This window comes from Pristiophorus japonicus, chromosome 15 (assembly GCF_044704955.1).
Source record: "Pristiophorus japonicus isolate sPriJap1 chromosome 15, sPriJap1.hap1, whole genome shotgun sequence".
NCBI lineage: Eukaryota > Metazoa > Chordata > Chondrichthyes > Pristiophoridae > Pristiophorus > Pristiophorus japonicus.
In genome coordinates this window covers 179,914,342-179,933,974 of record NC_091991.1, presented here as the reverse complement: position 1 = coordinate 179,933,974, position 19,633 = coordinate 179,914,342, and the positions used below count along the sequence as shown (strand labels likewise).

Sequence of the window (19,633 nt, the reverse complement as noted above, 5' to 3'; positions counted from 1 at the left end):
GGACCCAGTGATCTCCTGCCCTCGAATTTCTAGCATTCTCACTCCATACAGTAATTTCTTTCTATAATTTGGCACAGTGATATACCACGAATGGGGAAAGGGAAGTTTAAAAGATATATGTAAATCGAGCTCACGCACTAGCTGACAGTGGGTCAGGGGCCGGGTAGCTTGCTATTCCACATAAGAGATCATGGAATCACACAATACAGAAGGAGGCTGTTTGGCCCATAGTGCCTGTACTAGCTATTTGAAAGAGCTATCCAATTAGTCCCACTCCTCCACTCTTTCACCACAGTCCTGCAATTTTTTCCCCCCCGTTTCAAGTATATATCCAATTCGCTTTTGAAAGATGGGCTGATTCTGTGGATGGACGACTGCTGATATATCAACAATGTGCAAAGTAAAATGTTTTAAGCAATCAAGAGTTGAGTAAATAAAGTTAAATATAACTTATGTTTACTTGTCAAACAGTAATGTGATATAACACACCTGAAAACTACTTCTCCCTCTCCAGTTCTGGCTGTAAATGTGTTAAGTTTTGGTGCTTTCCTTGGCGGCAGTAGTCACACTCACTATCCAATGCATAGAATGGAGGTTGCAAGACAGATTTTTTTTTATATACATGGGCAAAGTGAAAACTTGGTAATCATTCTAAATCATCGTCTTTATATTACATCACGAGACTAAATATCCATCCAGCTCCCAGCGTTACCCATATTAATTGAGGTGGAGAAGGGCCAGGAAATACGTTTTGATCCTGTTCAAGGATTTTGGGGAGACATTGGTAGGAAACCCGGGAATTTCTCGTTCACCTGCAACAGTCCTCAATTGAATGAAAAAAATAGGAATCAGAGTCGGCCTGACAACACCCAGACTGGTACAGTAGAGACACCGCAACTCCAAACACCCCGAACTCCCAGTCTCAGCATGAATGGGGGAGAATAGAGGCAACAAAATTACATCCTCTGTTCAAGCACAACCTCAAACTCAAAAGCTCCAAGGAAGAAAACTAGGATTCATGGATGTAAACAGGACTACGAACTCCTTCATAGAATCACAGACATTTACAGCACAGGAGGCCGCCATTCGGCCCATCATGTCCATGCCGGCCGATAAAGAGCTATCCAACCTTGGACCGTAGCCTTGTAGGTTACGGCATTTCAAGTGCATATCCAAGTACTTTTTAAATGCTGAGGGTTTCTGCCTCTACCACCCTTTCAGACAGAGTTCCAGACCCCCCCATCACACTCTGGGTGTAAAGAATTCCCCTCTAAACTTCCTACAATTATATCTATGCCCCCAGGTTATTGACCCCACTGCTAAGAGGAATAGGTCCTTCCTATCTACTCTATCTAGGCCTCTCAATTTTATACACCTCAATAAGGTCTCCCCTCAGCCTCCTCTGTTCCAAAGAAAACAATCCCAGCCTATCCAATCTTTCCTTATAGCTAAAATTATCTAGTCCAGTCAACATCCTCATAAATCTCCTCAGTACCCTCTCTAGTGAAATCATTCTTTCCTATAATGTGGTGACCAGAACTGCATGCAGTACTCTAGCTGTGGCCTAACTAGTGCTTTATACAGTTCAAGCATAACCTCTCTGCTCTTATATTCTATGCATCTGCTAATATAGGCGCGTATCCCGTATGCCTTCTTAACCACCTTATCTACCTGTCCTGCTACCTTCAGGGATCGGTGGACATGCACTCCAAGGTCCTTCTGTTCCTCTACACTTCTCAGTATCCTACCATTTATTTGTGTATTTCCTTGCCTTGTTAGCCCTCCCCAAATGCATACCTCACACTTCTCCAGATTGAATTCCATTTGCCACTGTTCTGTTCACCTAACCAGTTCATTGATATTCCTGCAGTCTACAGCTTTCTTCTTCATTATCAACCACACAGCCAATCTGCAAACTTCTTAATCATACTCCCTACATTCAAGTGTAAATCATTGACATATAATCACAAAAAGCAAGGCACCTAGTACTGAGCCCTGCAGAACCCACTGGAAACAGCCTTCCAGTCACAAAAAGACCTATCAACTGTTACCCTTTGCTTCCTACGTTTGAGCCAATTTTGGATCCAACTTGCCACTTTGCCTTGGGCTTTTACTTTCGTTACCAGTCTGCCATGTGGGACCTTATCAAAAGCCTTGCTAAAATCCATAAGGATTACATCAAATGCACTACCCTCATCGACCCTCCTTGTTACCGCCTCAAAAAATTAAATCAAGTTAGTCACACGACCTTCCCTTAACAAATCTATGCTGACTGTCCTTGATTAATCCATTTCCTTCCAAATGAAGATTTATCCTGTCCCTCAGAATTTTTTCGATAATTTACCCACCACCAAGGTTAGGCTAAGTGGCCTGTAATTATTCGGTCTATCCCTTTCTCCCTTTTTAAACAAGGGTACAATGTTAGCAGTCCCCCAATATCACACCTGTAGCCAGAGAGCATTGGCAAATGATGGTCAGAGTCTCTGCTATTTCCTCTCTTGCTTTCCCTTGTAGATATCAGAAAGGACTATCAGATATCAGCAATGCAGCTGAAGCTTGTTAAATGAGACTGCTCTTGCACCCTGTCCCCTTGAGACAGTATATACACTCCATTCAGTCCTCTGTTACATTCAAGCAACATAGCTTACAAGTATTATACTGAAAAGAAGAAAGCTCCAACCAGTGTCGTCAGTAGGCTTGGAAAAAGCTGCCTGTCTTTCTTCTCATTCAGGGGATGGGCGGTGAGGTGGGAATGGGTATGAATTAGAAACAGGACGAAGTATTTGAGAAGACATTTATTCCATGTGTGACAGGGACCTTGTGCATCCTCCTTATCCCAACACTTCCTCAGTGACAGGGAAAGGCAAATAAACCCATAGCATCGATGCCAATTAGTTCCCAGAAGCACATTACAAGGCAGTAACACTCAATGGATTCAATTAAAGCCAATTATAACAATTGACACGGTTCAGAGGGAAATGTGCTATCACATCCCATGAAAACTGCATTGCAAGTATCGAGCGAGCATTTCCTTCATTCCATGGGTAATCCGGAACCTCTTTCGAAACATGGAGAGGCGGTGTAATTCGGGTTTCAAATAGAAAAGCTCCGTCAGGTCTGTGAGTATTCCAACCGTGGGCCTTGGTGACACGGAGAGGCTTTCTTCCAACGAGAGATGTGCTTGAACCCAAGAGTGAAATCGAACATTTTCCGATCCCGTTACTTTAAGGTCGCCGATATGGATTGAGGGATCCACTCGCGTATAACCAACATCAAGCTTAAAAGGGACATGGAAGGAAAACAAGATCGCTCCTTATCAGTTAGAGTAGTATATTCTACCAAGCAACCACTACCCCTTTACTTGGAAAGCGGAGATTTTGTGGCACTTTCCTTCCAATGACATTGTAAGTGGAAGCTCTGCTCCCAGCCACACAGCAGAGGCTGCGTCCTATTTCAGTCCGTGCAATCGGCGCATTCTTTGATTATTCTCCATGTGTCTAATACAGATAACATGATTGATTGTAACATATTATTATGCCCAAGCTTCACCACCAGGCCCTCCCAGCGGCTGGCTCACAACAGCAGCACTGACAGTGACAAGGACTGTCGTCTCAACCGCGGGAGACCAAAGAATGGGGCAAAACGTGAAGAAAACCCGAAATAGGTGTACCTACAAGGGAGCAAGCAGAGACACTTTCTGCATGTGGCGCCATTCTGAGCTAAATGACAAGGATTGCAATGGGAGGAGCCCACCTCAATGTCGACATTTTTTCCTCGTGGCCACCACCACTCTGCTCTTTGAAATGAAATAAAAAGTTTATCTGTCGGGTATTCCCATTTAAGGAACATACATACGGCAGTCAGCAATATATTTATGCAAGTGGTTAATACGGGTTTTACTATTACATTACAACAGCGACTACACTTCAAAAATTACTTAACTGGCTGTAAAGCGCTTTGGGACATCATGAGGTCGTGAAAGGCGCTATAGAAATACAAGTATTTTTTCTTTCATTCAATCGTGCTGTGGACACGTAGGATTGTGCGCCAAACGTGAACTAATGCAATAAAATTATTGGGAATTATAGCGACAGGCAGAGATCTTCAGAGATGCATTGTTGGTCATGAAATTTCAAGTGTACAAAAATGCCACCAGATAATGTCGGATGCTTTCACAGCGAGCCCTGCGGCTGAAGTTACAAGCTGTATAGCACGAGGCGAACAGAACAAACCCACAAGGGCCCACAACAAGAGCAGAGAAAGATAACCTGAGAATTCGCCGAATGGCCTTCAGCATAACATTCCTTTCAGGCACACAATATCACGGTGACCAGGTACGAGTTTAAAAATACCCTACAGATTATTGAACCAGGACTCCAGAACCGAAGAGCGTCTGGTGCGACCGCAGTGTTGACAATTTCCTGAATATGAAACCGGTTTTTGTGAAGTTCAATGTCATGGACAGTATTTTCTGAATTAAACATTTACAGCCATGAGATGTGGAGGAAAATGATAGCAAGCGTTTCAATTCAAGACTTGACTGTTGCACAGTAATAAATCCCCACAGTAGCTCAAGATCTACAAGGTCTGTGAACCATAGCGGGGCTATTGGGAAAGAGTAGGGGGAGTGGGACTAATTGACGGGCTGAATGGTCTCCTCCTGTGCTGTAAGATTGTGTGTTTGATCTTGTTATAATCTGTAGAGCAATAGGTTTAGCTGGAACATGCAAAGGGCATGGGATTCCAGAATAATCAACTCCAAATGATTTCTTAACAAATGTGACATAGGTGTCACACGCTTCAACAAGCTGCGAACTGACAGTCATTGTTGGCATTAGGATGCCTCCAAAAATGTTCAGCGTATACATGATATAAAAATAACGTGTCAATTTGATTTCAAATCAGCAATCTCATTTTGCGGTTCAAATGTCAGTTACAAATCTATTTCTCCTGGTTATTATAATATCGTAACCCACCATCCCATTAGATTCCTGCCTGTAACTCACCTTGGGGTATCCATTGTTCTTTGTTACCATTGCCGCCTAATATTTCTGGTGCAATTGAGTTCTTGTTGACTGTGGAAAGTATCGGTCAATATACTAAAATGTCAGTTTTGGGGGGACAAAGGTGTCCCGTGCAATGTTTACTCCTTCAGAGAACACTTTCTCGGCTTTCTCCATAACAGTTGAAGTTGCAGCTCCTGGCGGGCCACATTGTTTGCATGGCTGACAAAGCAAGTGCTCTACTCCGAACTCATACACGGCAAGCGTTCCCCAGGTGGGCAGAGGAAACGTTTCAAGGACACCCTCAAAGCCTCCTTGATAAAATGCAACATCCCCACTGACACCTGGGAAACCCTGGCCAAAGACCAACCTACGTGGAGGAAGAGCATCTGGGAGGGCGCTGAGCACCAAGTCTCGTCATGGAGAGCATGCAGAAACCAAACGCAGGCAGCGGAAGAAGCGTGCGGCAAACCAGTCCCACTCACCCTTTCCTTCAACGACTGACTGTCCCACCTGTGACAGACTGTAATTCCCGTATTGGACTGTTCAGTCACCCAAGAACTCACTTTTAGAGTGGAAGTAAGTCTTTCTTGATTTTGAGGGACTGCCTATGATGATGATGCCGTTTCAAGGAAACACATAATAACCTTGGTGCACTTTTAAATCCAATATGTCCCTTACTTCTAATTGCTATCAAGAACTTGTCTTTTTGAACCCTGTCATAATTCCACCACTTTTGCCGGTAGTCTGTTCCATGTCAGTTCTCATTTGATATTTATAGTCCCAATGTTGTTTGGAGGCTGAAGGCTAGGCCCTCCAGCTTCACTGTGCAACTATTAAATGTTCCCATCACTTTTGTGGAGGATCCATTTCCAACACGTGATTCCTGTTCACTTACACTGTACCTGTACAAATATCTATCAGATCACAAAAGTAAGTCCATAAAGATAAGTTCAGATAAGGGAAGCCATTTGGTCCATCTTTTCATGTTACCAAAACAACATTCACCTGTATCCTGACAGATGTTTCTGCAACTGACCTATGAGTCACATTTTCCTACAGCCAATCCTTAATCAAAGGTGGACCTGGGGGAATGTTTCCAGGGCTAGAAGTGTGAAATTCTGTAACCATATCCAGGCCTTGACTTCTCTGCTAAACTGCTACCAACTTAGCACCTGGAAGCCACTCTTATTCAAGGGTGTTGTAGGAGGTAGGCACCTTTAGAATATAGCAGAATACTAGGCATTAGGCACCTGCTAGATATATCAAAACTCACATAAGCTTAAAATGGACACACGCATAAAATGGCTGCCCAGGCATGATGGGAAATCAGGTAGTCAAGCTGTGAACTGTTGAACATTCAATGACCAAGCAATAACCCTGTGAGGCCCACTGTAGGAATGCCTGGGATGCGGGAAGACAGAGATAAGAAGGAAACCATCTCCTGTGAACAAGGTCATAAACCAATTAATTCCCCAGGAAGAAAGATAAGAGGGAAACCATCTCCTGTAAACAAGGTTATAAACCAATTATTTCTCCCAGATGAAAGAACTAGGGAGAGAACCTATAAAGTCATCGATCAGCCCAAGCTGACAATAACCGAACATATGGTTCCCTGGATACTAGGGGAATTCTATTGGGTTAAAAGAACCTATATGTAATCTATAATCGTTGTGATTGGCTTGTGTCCAGCCGTGATGGGCTGTGTAGCTGTAGTAAACTGTTTTGTAACTGTTGTGAAACATATAAAGGTGCATGTAACTCTTTGTTCTGTGGAGAGAAACCTGGATACGGTCCTGAGTTTTTCCTCCCCGCTGAGCGTAATAAAAGCTGCATCAGCATTGGAACCGACTCTGAGTGTTGAGTGATTCTTCTAAGAAAACACTAACGCTAACAAAGGGGATTACTCATGTAAAAGGTTTTTGGGCAGTGAGGGGATTTGAAGTAAGGAGCCCTACTTGAAAGCCTAACACCTATCCACTGATCCCATATTATTGCATCAATGGTGATAAATTCCAATCAACAATGCACCTATTTTCTTTATCAATGTCACATTCTAAGAGTGGAATTTTTATTTAGCTGTACATTTAGACTTTATAACAAAGCACAATTAAATTGCCAGTTCAATCTCTAGTGCCAGTTTGGCTCAGTTGTGAGTATGTCAGAAGGTTGAGAATACAAGAACCATCTCAGGACTTCAGCACATAGTTTAGACTGGCAATGCAATATTGGAGTGCTATATTGAGGGAGTGCTGCATTGTCCTTTGGATGAGCTGGTAAAAGTGGAGTGTTAACTGCCGGTTGTGCTTCTGGTGCTGATGCCTCTGGTGTCTGTTTAAAAATCTCACAGCACTGTTTGAAAATGAACAAGGAGTTCTCCCTGTGACTTCAATTATCATCAAACAATGGTGATTTATCTCATTGCTATTTGTGCAATATTGCTGTGTGCAATTGGCTGCTATGTATGTGTACATAACAAGTTATTGCACTTCAAAAAATGACTTCTTGTATGTGAAATGTTTATGTGGTGTATGTAGCACACAAATCACTGACTCCACACGGTCTGGTGTAAGTCTAACTGCTGTGACCTTCGTCCTTTATTGTTCAGCTCCAGAGTGCCTCCCAGGTGTGGTGGTCACCCTTATATAGCCCTTGTTACAGGTACTACCAGGGTTTCCCACCGCAGCGCCCTCTGTGGTGCGGCATAGTACTTACATTACATTTAAGGTACTGGGACGATACACACATCATTACATAACATCACACTTGTCCAACGGAAGGCAGGTGGGCATAGACAGTGCGTTAGTATGGTACATATTATCTGGTACATTAACTGGTTATTGACTAGTAACAGAACCTTGATTTCCTTGTTAGCCGTTATCATTAATTGTACTTCATCCATTATTTTACACAAATACAGTGGCCATTCAGCATAAAAAAGGTAATTCTTATTATAAATTCACTATCTCACATTAACATTGCTCATTTTAGACTCGCTCTGCCTAACAGAAGTCCTTTGTAAGGCCCTTTTAAGACTCCCGGGTGCATTTCCTCTTTAAGGCGCCATCTTTCATGCAGGAGGATTCCACGAGGCTTCTCCTTGGGCGCCGCCATCTTTGATGCTCTGCAACTCCGACACGATGCCGCCGCCATCTTCTTCTCCGCCGCTCCGGATGCCCTCCGCCGTCGCAGCCTCTGCTCCCCTATGCTGCCACCTGACTTGCCGCCTCTCCTGCGGCCGTCGTGGCCTCTCCAGCGGCCGCACATGCCGCGTCCCCCGCAGCCTCCGTAGCGGCCTCCCCTGCGGCTGCCGCCCGACGCTACCAGCTCCTCTGCAGGGCCCTTTCGAACCGCCGGCCCCTGGATCCCTCAGCACCCCGCCCGCAGCGCCCCGTCGGCTCAACCCCCACCCCCCCTTAGGCCCCTCTGTGCAGGGCTGCTTGCCTGTGGGGGCTGGGGCTGCAGGGTCTCTGTGTGAGGTCCGGGCCTGGGGCTTGCCTGTGGGTGGATTGAGGCTGCAGCTCCAGCTCGGTCGGCGCTGCTCTCTGGGGACCCGGGGCACGGCAGCACCCCGGGGAGCAGCAGCCTGTGGAGTGATGAAGTCTTCCCAGCTCCCACAGACCTTCCCCATCCACCTCCGGCCGAAGAGTGTCGGCCCATCGCCTGCAACGACCTACAAAGGTAAAGCGTGCGTCTCGTCCCCGTGGGATACCTGCACCATCGCTCTGCCGAGAACAGGTATTAGTTCCCTGGTGTAGGTATGCAGCTTTGCCGTGACCGGAACCAGCTTGGGTCGTGCAGCTGGGTTAATCCACAGTTTGTCAAAAGTTCTCCGACTCATCAACGACGGACCCGAGCCCGTGTCCACTTCCATACTCACTGGGACTCCGTTGATTTTTACTTCACTTATCACTGGGGGCGAATCGTCGGTACACGTATACAGTCCCAACACCTCATCTTCTTCTACCTGCTCCTCGCTAAACAGTGGATCATCCCCCATCTCCTCAGCCACATGGTGAGTCCGATTTCTTTTACACATACGCTGAAGGTGGCCTTTAACGTGGCAGGTATTGCACGTATACTCCGCAAACCTGCACCGGTGAGCCCCATGGCTTCCTCCACAGCGCCAGCATGGTGCTGCTTGATTGGCCCCCCTCGGCGGACTCTGAGTTCCGGGACCCCGAGGTCCGTGCTCTCTGCCCCGGGCAGAGCCACGTTCTGCAGTTTTGTCCGTGGTGGGCACTATCCTGTGGACAGTGCCTGCCGGGTTCGAGACTGTGTGGATCATTTGCTTGGTGCTGCAAGTCAAAGTCATATATGCCCGGCTGATGGCGATGGCCTTTATCAGAGTGACTGTGGGTTCCGTGGCCAGCAGCTTGTGAAGGAAGCCCTCGTGGCCAATCCCCATAACGAAAACGTCCCGCAAAGCCTCATCAAGGTGTGCCCCAAAATCACACGGCGCCGCGAGTCTCCTGAGGTCTGCAGCATATTTGGTGACATCCTGGCCCTCAGATCTGCAGTGATGGTAAAATTTGTATCTGACCGTGAGGATGCTCTCCTTCGGTTTCAACTGGTCACGAATGAGTTCAGTCAGCTCCTCGTATGACTTGTCCCTGGCGCTCCCAGGTGCCAGCAAATCCCTGACGAGACAGTAAACCTCATCTCCACAACTGGAGAGCAATATCGCCTTACGCTTCTCTATCAGTGCGTCTATGTCCTCCGTCAGGTCATTTGCTGTGAAGTAGTACTCGAGCCTTTCCATAAAGGCCTCCCAATCATTGCCCACGGTAAAATCCTTTAGCAAGCCCAGAGTAGCCATGGTTGCGTGGAGTTCGTCCGCTTCCTCGTTGCCAATGTGGTGTATGTAGCACACAAATCACTGACTCCACACGGTCTGGTGTTAATCTAACTGCTGTGACCTTCGTCCTTTATTGTTCAGCTCAAGAGTTCCTCTCAGGTGTGGTGGTCGCCCTTATATAGCCCTTGTTACAGGTACTACCAGGGTTTCCCACCGCAGCGCCCTGTGGTGTGGCATAGTACTTACATTACATTTAAGGTACTGGGATGATACACACATCATTACATAACAGTTTAGATACTTCTGAGAGATGTGTCAAGGAGTTTCATTAATGAAAGTCATTATTTTTACTAAAATTATACTTGCACAACGCTGGTTTGAGAGTCTATGACGCGGGGACATAGTCTATAAATTAGAGCCAAGCCTTTCAGGAGTTAAGATAGCAAACACTTCTACATGTAAAGGGTGGTAGAAGTTTGGAACTCTTCCGTAAATAACAGGTGATGCTGAATCACTTGTTAATTTTAAATCTGAGATCAATATGTCCTTACTATACAGTATAAATGCACACGAGGCCCATGCTTGAGGGACGGTCACTATGTGATCAATAACCTTTATTAGCCAGCACTCAAGTGATGAAGGTGGGTGGAGCTTCCCCTTTTATACCTGGAAGTCCAGGCTAGGAGTGTCTCCCACAAATTCACCACCTAGTGGTCATTGTTCTCAGTGTACAACTTAGGTCAGTTTATACATGTATTCAACCATCATTTTAACCCATGACATCACCTCCCCGCCCCCCCCAAAGTCTTATTGGGATCACAGGTTGAGTCTCTCTGGTGGTTTACACTCCCTTGTAGAGCGCCTGAGTTGGAGCTCCAGTTGTTGGGCGCTGACCTGAGTGTCTGCTGTTTGCGGTGCCTCAGGCCTGTCCGGACTGCCCACAGTGACTGGGCTCTCCTCCACTCGGTTCTGGTGTTCGGTCACCTGTGGAGGAGTGAACTCTACAATCGTGTTCTTCCTCTGCTTCTTCTATGGTGTTGCTGAATCTCCTTTTTGTTTGATCCACGTGTTTGCGGAAAATTTGTCCATTGGTAAGTTTAACTACCAGAATCCTATTCCCCTCTTTGACAATCACAGTGCCTGCGAGCCATTTGGGCCCTGCAGCGTAGTTGAGGTCAAAGACAAGGTCATTGACATCGATACCTCGTGCTCTCGCATTCCTGTCATGGTGGGCACATTTTGACTGATGCCTGCTCTCGACAATTTCTTTCATGGTGGGGTGTATAAGGGATAACCTGGTTTTGAGCATCCTTTTCATTAGCAGCTCTGTGGGTGGAACCCGTGAGCGAGTGCGGTCGGGATCTATTGGCCAACAGGAGGCGTGACAAGCGGCTTTGTAGGGAACCCCCTTGGATTCTGAGCATTCCCAGTTTGATTATCTGCACTGCTCGTTCTGCCTGGCCGTTTGAGGCCGGCTTGAACGGTGCCGTTCTGACATGGTTAATTCCATTGCCTGCCATGAAGTCCTGGAATTCAGTGCTTGTAAAGCGCGGGCCATTGTCGCTGACCAAGACATCCGGTAGACCGTGGGTGGCGAACATTGCCCGTAGACTTTCTACCGTGGCAGAGGATGTGCTTGAATTTAAAATGTCACACTCGATCCATTTGGAGTAGGTGTCTACTACAACCAAAAAAATGTTTCCCATGAAAGGACCTGCGTAGTCCACATGGATGCGTAACCATGGCTTGGCGGGCCAGGACCAGGGGCTAAGGGGGGCTTCCCTGGGTGCATTGCCTAGCTCGGCACACGTGTTGCATCTGCGAACACAAAGTTCCAGGTCTGCATGTATCCCTGGCCACCAAACATGTGACCTGGCAATTGCCTTCATCATGACAATGCCCAGGTGCTCATTGTGAAGTTCTCTGATGAACACCGTCTGCCCATCTGGGGCATGACTACACGGTTTCCCCATCGTAGGCAATCCCTGCGCCTGTGAAATGGTTTAAATTCCTCAGGGCATGCCCCGTATGTGGCTGCCCAGTCCCCATTCAGGACATATTTCTTGACTAAAGACAGTAGCAGGTCTCTTTGTCCAGACTTTAATCTGACAGGCTGTCACGGGTGAGCCTTCACTTTCGAAAGCTTCAACAGCCATGACCATCTCAGCAGCATGCTCGGTAGCCCCCTCAGTGGTGGCTAGTCGGAGCCTGCTGAGTGCATCGGCGCAGTTTTCAGTGCCCGGTCTGTGCCGAATTATATAGTCATAGGTGGCTAATGTGAGTGCCCACCTCTGTATGCGGGCCGATGCATTTGCATTGATGGCCTTGTTGTCGGCCAAAAGGGAAGTTAGGGGTTTGTGATCTGTCTCCAGCTCAAATTTCCTGCCAAACAGGTACTGGTGCATTTTCTTTACTGCATATACACATGCAAGCGCCTCCTTTTCTATCATCCCGTAGCCCCTTTCTGCCTGGGACAGACTTCTGGAGGCATAAGCTACCGGCTGTAACTGACCCTTGTCATTAACATGCTGCAACACACACCCAACACCATAGGACGACGCATCGCACATTAAAACAAGTTTCTTACATGGGTCATATAGTGTTAACAGTTTGTTAGAGCACGCAATTTGTTATGCTCCATCAAAAGCCCTTTCCTAGCTGTCCCCCCAGACCCATTCGTGACCTTTGCGTAGGAACATCTGTAGCGGCTCTAACAGCGTGCTCAATTTGGGAAGAAAGTTACCAAAATAGTTAAGGAGCCCCAGGAACGAACGCAGCTCCATCGTGTTACGGGGTCTGGGTGCTCTCTGGATCGCTTCTGTCTTGGACGCAGTAGGTTTGATCCCGTCTGCTGCTATCCCCATCCCCAGGAATTCTACCTCTGGAGCTACGAAGACGCACTTCGCCTTTTTCAGTCGCAGCCCTACCCGTTCCAGTCTGCGCAACACCTCCTCCAGGTTGTGGAGGTGTTCTTCAGTATCGCAACCCGTGATGAGGATGTTGTCTTGAAAAACCACCGTCCCTGGAATCGACTTGAGGAGGCTTTCTATATTTCGTTGAAAGATCGCGGCGCCCGAACGAATGCGGAACGGGCATCTGTTGTACTCAAACAACCCCTTTGTGTGTCGTGATGGTGGTCAGCTTCTTCGACTCACTCGCCAGCTCCTGGGTCACGTAAACTGAGGTCAGGTCCAATTGTGAAAAAAGTTTGCCACCGGATAGCGTCGCAAAGAGGTCCTCCGCTCTTGGTAGCGGGTACTGGTCTTGGAGTGACACCCAATTGATGGTGGCCTTGTAATCACCACATATCCTGACCGACCCATCCGCCTTGAGCACCGGCACAATCGGGCTCGGCCAGTCGCTGAATTCGACTGGCGAGATGATGCCTTCCCTCAGCAGGCAGTCCAATTCGCCTTCTATCTTTTCCCGCATCACGTACGGCACTGCTCTGGCCTTGTGGTGTACTGGTCTGGCGTCCGGGTTTGTGTGAATCACTACCTTGGCCCCCATGAAAGTGCCAATGCCGGGTTGAAAGAGAGAGTCAAATTTGTCCAGGATCTGTGAGCATGATACTTGCTCCACAGAAGAAACTGCATTGACATCGCCCCATTTCCAGTTCATGACAGCAAGCCAACTCCTTCCCAGTAGTGCGGGAGCGTCCCCCGGGACAATCCAGAGTGGCAACCTGTTCTCCGAATCTTTGTGTGTCACGATTACCGTGGCGCTGCCTAGCACCAGAATGATCTCCTTTGTGTAGGTCCGTAACTGTGCGTCAATCAGCGATAATTTTGGCCTCTTGGCCTTGGACGCTCACAACTTTTCGAACTGTTTGATACTCATCAGGGACTGGCTGGCCCCCGTGTCTAGCTCCATTGATACTGGGATGCCATTGAGGTGGCGTTCTGGTGTATGAACTGTATATGTGCTCCCATGAACTCGCTGAACTTCAGCTTCCAGCGATTTCCCCCAGTGTTCATTTGGCCTCATAGGGCTTACATCGAGCCCGTCTTCCTCGTACATCAGCCTGGCTGCAGGCTTCCTGCACATACGCGCCAAGTGACCGCTGACGTTGCAATTTCTGCAGGTATATTGCTGATGCCTGAAAACTCTGGCTGGGTAGTGTGACTCCACACCTCCAACATGAGCCGTTGTTGGAAACAATAGGTCCATTACCAGTCGATCTGCTCTGGCTGTCCTTAAGTGCACCATTAATAGGTGTTGATGGCCCCATTACTGGCCGCATTGTCCCTTGCGATGGCGTGAATTGCCGTTCAGCTAGCCATTGTCTCTGTTGAATTCCCCCTTTGGGTTCGACTACATACTGGGGCATGTCCGATTGCCCTTGTCTGCCTAGAGAACTGTGAGCCGCGTTAACAATGTTGACTCCCTGGTCGTTTGCCGTATTTGAGCCAAGATTTTTGTCATACATCATTCTGGTCTCTTCCTCTCCTGAGATAAATGTCTGGGTTATCAGAGCCGCCGCTTCCAAGGTCAAGTCTTTGGTCTCAATCAGTTTCCTGAAAACCCCAGTGTGCCCGATGCCCTCAATAAAAAAGTCTCGCAGCATCTCCGCTCTGCATGCACCTGGGAACTTACATAGGCTCGCCAATTGCCTGAGATCTGCCACGAAGTCTGGAACGCTTTGCCCTTCTCGTCGTCCGTGCGTATAAAACCGGTGTCTCGTCATGTGCATGCTGCTCGCCGGTTTAAGGTGTTCCCCAATCAACTTACTGAGCTCTTCAAACGTCTTGTCCGCCGGCTTCTCTGGCGCTAGAAGATCCTTCATCAGGGAGTACGTCCTGGATCCACAAATCGTCAGGAGATGAGCCCTGCGTTTATCGTCCGACTCCTGTCCCAACCATTCCTTAGTGACGAAACTTTGCTGCAGTCGCTCAATAAAATCGTCCCAATCATCCCCAACACAGTATCTCTTGTCTGTGCTGCTAGAGGCCATGCTCGCGTGGTTTAAATCCCAGTTTCTCATCACCAATAATATGTCCTTACTATACAGTATAAATGCACACGAGGCCCATGCTTGATGGACGGTCACTATGTGACCAATAACCTTTATTAGCCAGCACTCAAGTGATGAAGGTGGGTGGAGCTTCCCCTTTTATACCTGGAAGTCCAGGCTAGGAGTGTCTCCCACAAGTTCACCACCTAGTGGTCATTGTTCTCACAGTGTACAACTTAGGTCAGTTTATACATGGATTACAATGATGGTTGAATACATGACAGAGATTGACAGATTTTTGTTAACCAAAGGTATTAAGGAATATGGGGCAAAGGCGGGGATATGGAGTTATGTCACAGATCAGCCATAATCTCATTGAATGGCAGAACAGACTTGAGGGGCTAAATGGCCTCTTCCTGTTCCTATTTTGCTTAAATACAATTAAGTCAAAACCGTTAAATCCATCTTGAGCCACTAGCCAAACTCATCTCCACTTGTGTTTTCATAATAAATGCTTTGAATAGAGATGAACACAAAAATGAGGTTATAGTCCTCTCACAAATGTGATTTCTGCTCACATTTGCCAGAGATTTGATTAATACACATCCATCCAGTTACTCTGAAGTACCATCTTTGAACACGAATAACTGAAGGAAATCCTAAAACTGCAGCATTCGTCTCCCACTACCAACTTATTATGTGAATGAAAAGAAAACTCCCAAGATTGTATGGCCGGAGGGAATACAAATTGCAATTTGATCCATTCTATTTTGGAGTTCTAAAGGTTTTAAAATGTCAATATTTTAGAAACAAAGACACTCCTCGTCTGTTCACACTGAGTCTGTGAACCATATACAAATGCAGAGCACCACGACATCATTCACTCACAGTCAGAACCATCTGTTTACAGATGGAGAAATCTCCATTTGCAAACTTTTAAATGAGTTTGAACTTAGAGAGAAAAATGGATTTATAGTGTAATCTTTCTTTACAGACATGGAATTCCCCTTACCTCTACTCTGTGAAGAAACGATTGGGAATTAACATTAATCTAAAGTACTTCCCAGTCTAGAAATAATACAGAATATCTCCTTTTTTACAGTAAAGTAACAACCACAGGAAACCATGTCAGATCTCTTGGTTGGAAAATATCATCTGATGACTGCCTCTGACCAGCTGCTGTGAGCTGGCCGTGGATTGGCTTGCTTCCTGGAATGTGTGTGCCAACTTGAAATGTCAATACTGGGCAAAGCTTCAGTTCCGACTAGCACGGGAATTTTTTGCTCAAATAGCACAATGGTGATTGATGTAGCAGGTTGAGATCTAGGAGTTCCACTTAATACCAAAGAGCCACAACTGAACCCAAATAATCTTTTCCATTTGCAAGCCGTAACATGGCAAATTCGCCTGACTCTGCTGCTTTTGCACAAGAAACAAAAAACATATCTCAAAAGACACTTTCATTTATTTTCCCTTCAGCTGTATTTGAGTAGAGCACTTTAGGTTAAAAGTACGCTCCCCAGGCTGTTTTCTCTTAAGTTACCGGATGCTAGAAATAGTTTCATCAAATCAATCACCATTGGTTCCAAATTTCCTTCCCTCCCCTTATTTTAGATTACCCTACGCTATTGACCTGCTCCAAGGTGTACAGCAGCCTGGAGCGACTCTTCCTCACACTTTGCTGGGAAAGTCCCTCCTCCTGGATGACCAAGTTGAAATGATGACACTTCCACCTGAAAAATCTTGGAAACAAGCCTTTGATTCATCATATACAAAAGTAAAATACCGCAGATGCTGGAAATCTGAAACAAAACAAAAACAGAAAATGTTGGAAATACTCAGCCGGTCAGGCAATATCCGTGAAGAGAGAAACAGAGTTAGCGTTTCTGGTCGATTACCTTTCATCAGAACTGTCATCGACCTGAAACTTTAACTCTGTCTTTTGCTCCACAAATGCTTCACTTGCTGAGTATTTCCAGCATTTTCTGTTTTTATCTTTGATTCATCTACATCAATCACCATTGTGCTACTGAGCATGTGCGGAGGGACCTGTTCTCAGGCCTCTTGCCAATCTCACTGCAGAACAACGCAGGTGGACTCCCCTCTCGACCAGCTGAGGACAGCAACTGGCTGCACAGGGCCAACTTGACTTTCTAAAAATATTTTTAAAAGATATAGGAAAACAGGGACTCAGTGTAGTCGGTAATGATGACTGCACGCTCACCAACCTATACTCCTAGAGTCTGGCAAAGCAGATAAAATAAATTTTAAGCGAAGGGTTGAAGCAGTCAAATAACCAACGTGGAATGTATGAAACAGCAGGACTACTCTCTTTGGTGATCTTTCTTTTACTGTTAACGATGAAACAACCCATCAATATCCCATTTCCAGCACCACCATCTCCTGATTACTAACCCCTCCTCAAGATTGTAGATATGAAACTAACTTTTCTATTTTTATGTTATATACACACGATTGATGCTTTCGCTTAAAAACAGGAAAGGGTGGGGTTAAGAAACAGACATTCAGGCAAAATCCTGTTAAAAAATAGTTGCACGTTGTTACAAGAGGAAAGGTGAGGTGGTTTCCAGACGATTTTTGAATATATGGACAGAAAGACGATGAGAATTTAAAAAAAGAAACATATAAAAAGTAGATCAAAACTTTAATAAACACAGCGCTAATAAGAGACAAGTTCAAGGCGAATTCGAAAGGGAGCATCACATCAGGAGAGACAGAGACCGAGAGAAAGAGATCCAAATGCAGTCACTCGGGAAGACTCTCTTAGTAAAACTGAAACTTGGATGACATCACGTTCAATGTACGTTAAGAGTCATTGTGGCACTTATCGCTTTTTTGCTTACGCGAGTTTCCACCTGGTGGGTTCAGGAAATTGTAGTGAGTGAGAGGCGCCACCTGTATCCGGCTCAATTAAAGAAAAAAAACAATACAATCTCCAGCTAATCTGTTTGCTAATATACACAAGGGTTTTACATTGGACATTAACCACCAATCGAGCCGCATTCCTTCACACATACCCTGTATCAGCAATTGTAAAGTGTCTCGCAGCTAAGACACTTAATACTAATCTCGTCTGATGGCTATTGTTTCAGTTTAGGAGTTTATAAGTTATTGCAGATTTGGCTAGAGTTTTTTCTCCATCTGAGCGGATACAGAGAGCTGCATCGCCCCATGATCTTCACACAGACCATCACGTGAGCACAGACTAAACTGTGAGTGATTTTGGTGCAGATACAGTCCTGAACACAGAACTGTCCAAATACTCCGAGCTGACACTTAAGACACTGTTGCTACTGTACCCGAGGGAACGCCCACCTTGACACTGGAATCCCTGCTTCCCGAATCCCCTGTTAAAACAAACATAAATACCATTAATGATCTCTGAAACGATGCAATGTCATTTTTAAAATGTAAGAGAATGCTAGTTTGGCATCCACGAGGCTGTGCTCTCACCAGATGAAGTCGGTGCAGTGGCTGCAGAATGTGGGCTGCTTGAAGAAGCGAGCGATGAATTTATGGTCCTTCACTTCGTGGACGTTTTTCTGTCTCAAAGCACCTTTGCGGGCGAAGCGAACGGTGTTCTCCTCGCCCTCCATCACTGACACGTTATCGGCCATCCTTGCAACGCCGACACGCCACTCAGTTATGGCAGCAGCGACAAAAGCAAAAGTCGCGAATCGACTCCTGTGCTGTTCTCCTCCCGCTTACGGTGTGAACCCAGCGGCCGGCGAACCAAGTGAGCGGGGAGCTGGCTGCAGAGTGACGGGCGGAGGCGGCGCCTTCTCCACAGACGTCAACATGCTCCGCCTCTTCCAAATCAACCCTCTCTACTGACATAGCCACAGCCAGCTCCCAATCCCACATACAGCACACCAGCCGCATTCTCATTGCGCTTATATATATATATATATATTATAAACCATTAAATCACCACCACAATAGGAATTGAACATCCCGCTTAAAGCAAAGCGCTCAACAGGTAGCTAATGTGGATGGTTTCTAGTGAACAGTGGACTAAGTCACAGCCGCGAGTACCAGGAAACGGCGTATCTGTGATCTGATTAGTGACAGCGGCCGGGTGAGAGTGAGCAACACATGTAATCTTCTTCCATTTTCAGATCTGTAAAGTGACAGCTCATCCACTCGCTCGCTCTCCTGTTTCTGAAAGCCTGCGCTTCGTATCTGTTTACTCTAAGCAGGGTAAACTAAAGAAAGATTAATGGAGACCCCAGAACCACTACATCGCCGCAAAGCAACCGAGAGGCTGAGGTGACGATCTAAATTCTCAGTGATATTTCAAGGGTTTATAATGATCATGTGAACTTCAGCATACGATTATAGGCTTGAAACCATTTCAACATATCTATACATCTTTATTATAAAACACATATAGACCCAAAAAGGACCATTAAACTTGCACCCTACTGTGGTACTATCATAAAAATGACAGCACAGGGGGGGAAGAAAGACTTGGATTTATTTGGCGCCTTTCACGAGGAGGTCTTTTGGTCCCTATATGTGTCACGTCCTTCCTCTTCAACTGGAGCTATTTATTTTAACCCCATTTCCTGCCCTTTCTTTATATCATTTTATGTTTATTTGGATATATTTATGAATTCCATTTTAAATAATGTTATGTGTGGTCTGGATTTTCCTCTGTGGGTGCAATCGGGAATTTGCACTCAGATATCCTAGCAAACGAATCATCAAAGCTCGAGCGTAAAATCAGCGCAATATCTAGTGGCGTTGAACCGTAATTGGAACCGAGCAAATGGGGCTTTAAGTTGCCCAGATGTAGGGTTGGGAGCGTTGCTAACAGTTCTCCTGCAGATTTTTAAATTACTTAATTTCAATTGC

At 46.1% G+C, this 19,633-nt stretch overlaps 1 protein-coding gene across 3 annotated transcripts in view; it reads right to left on the bottom strand.

The window, feature by feature from the left end:
- LOC139281292 (protein kinase C beta type) overlaps positions 1 to 19,633 on the bottom strand; it is a 387,614-nt gene that overhangs the window by 295,195 nt on the left and 72,786 nt on the right. For 2 of the 3 annotated variants that reach the window (XM_070901419.1, XM_070901416.1), the window contains exons 1-2: positions 18,230 to 18,510; positions 18,092 to 18,123 (exon numbers count right to left, since the gene is read on the bottom strand). The exons of the other annotated variant lie outside the window; for it this stretch is intronic. In XM_070901419.1, the coding sequence (XP_070757520.1) occupies positions 18,092 to 18,123; positions 18,230 to 18,393 (196 nt within the window). In that variant the 5' untranslated portion in view covers positions 18,394 to 18,510. Of the gene's footprint in view, positions 1 to 18,091; positions 18,124 to 18,229; positions 18,511 to 19,633 lie in introns of those variants that run through there. 3 annotated transcript variants of the gene reach the window in all.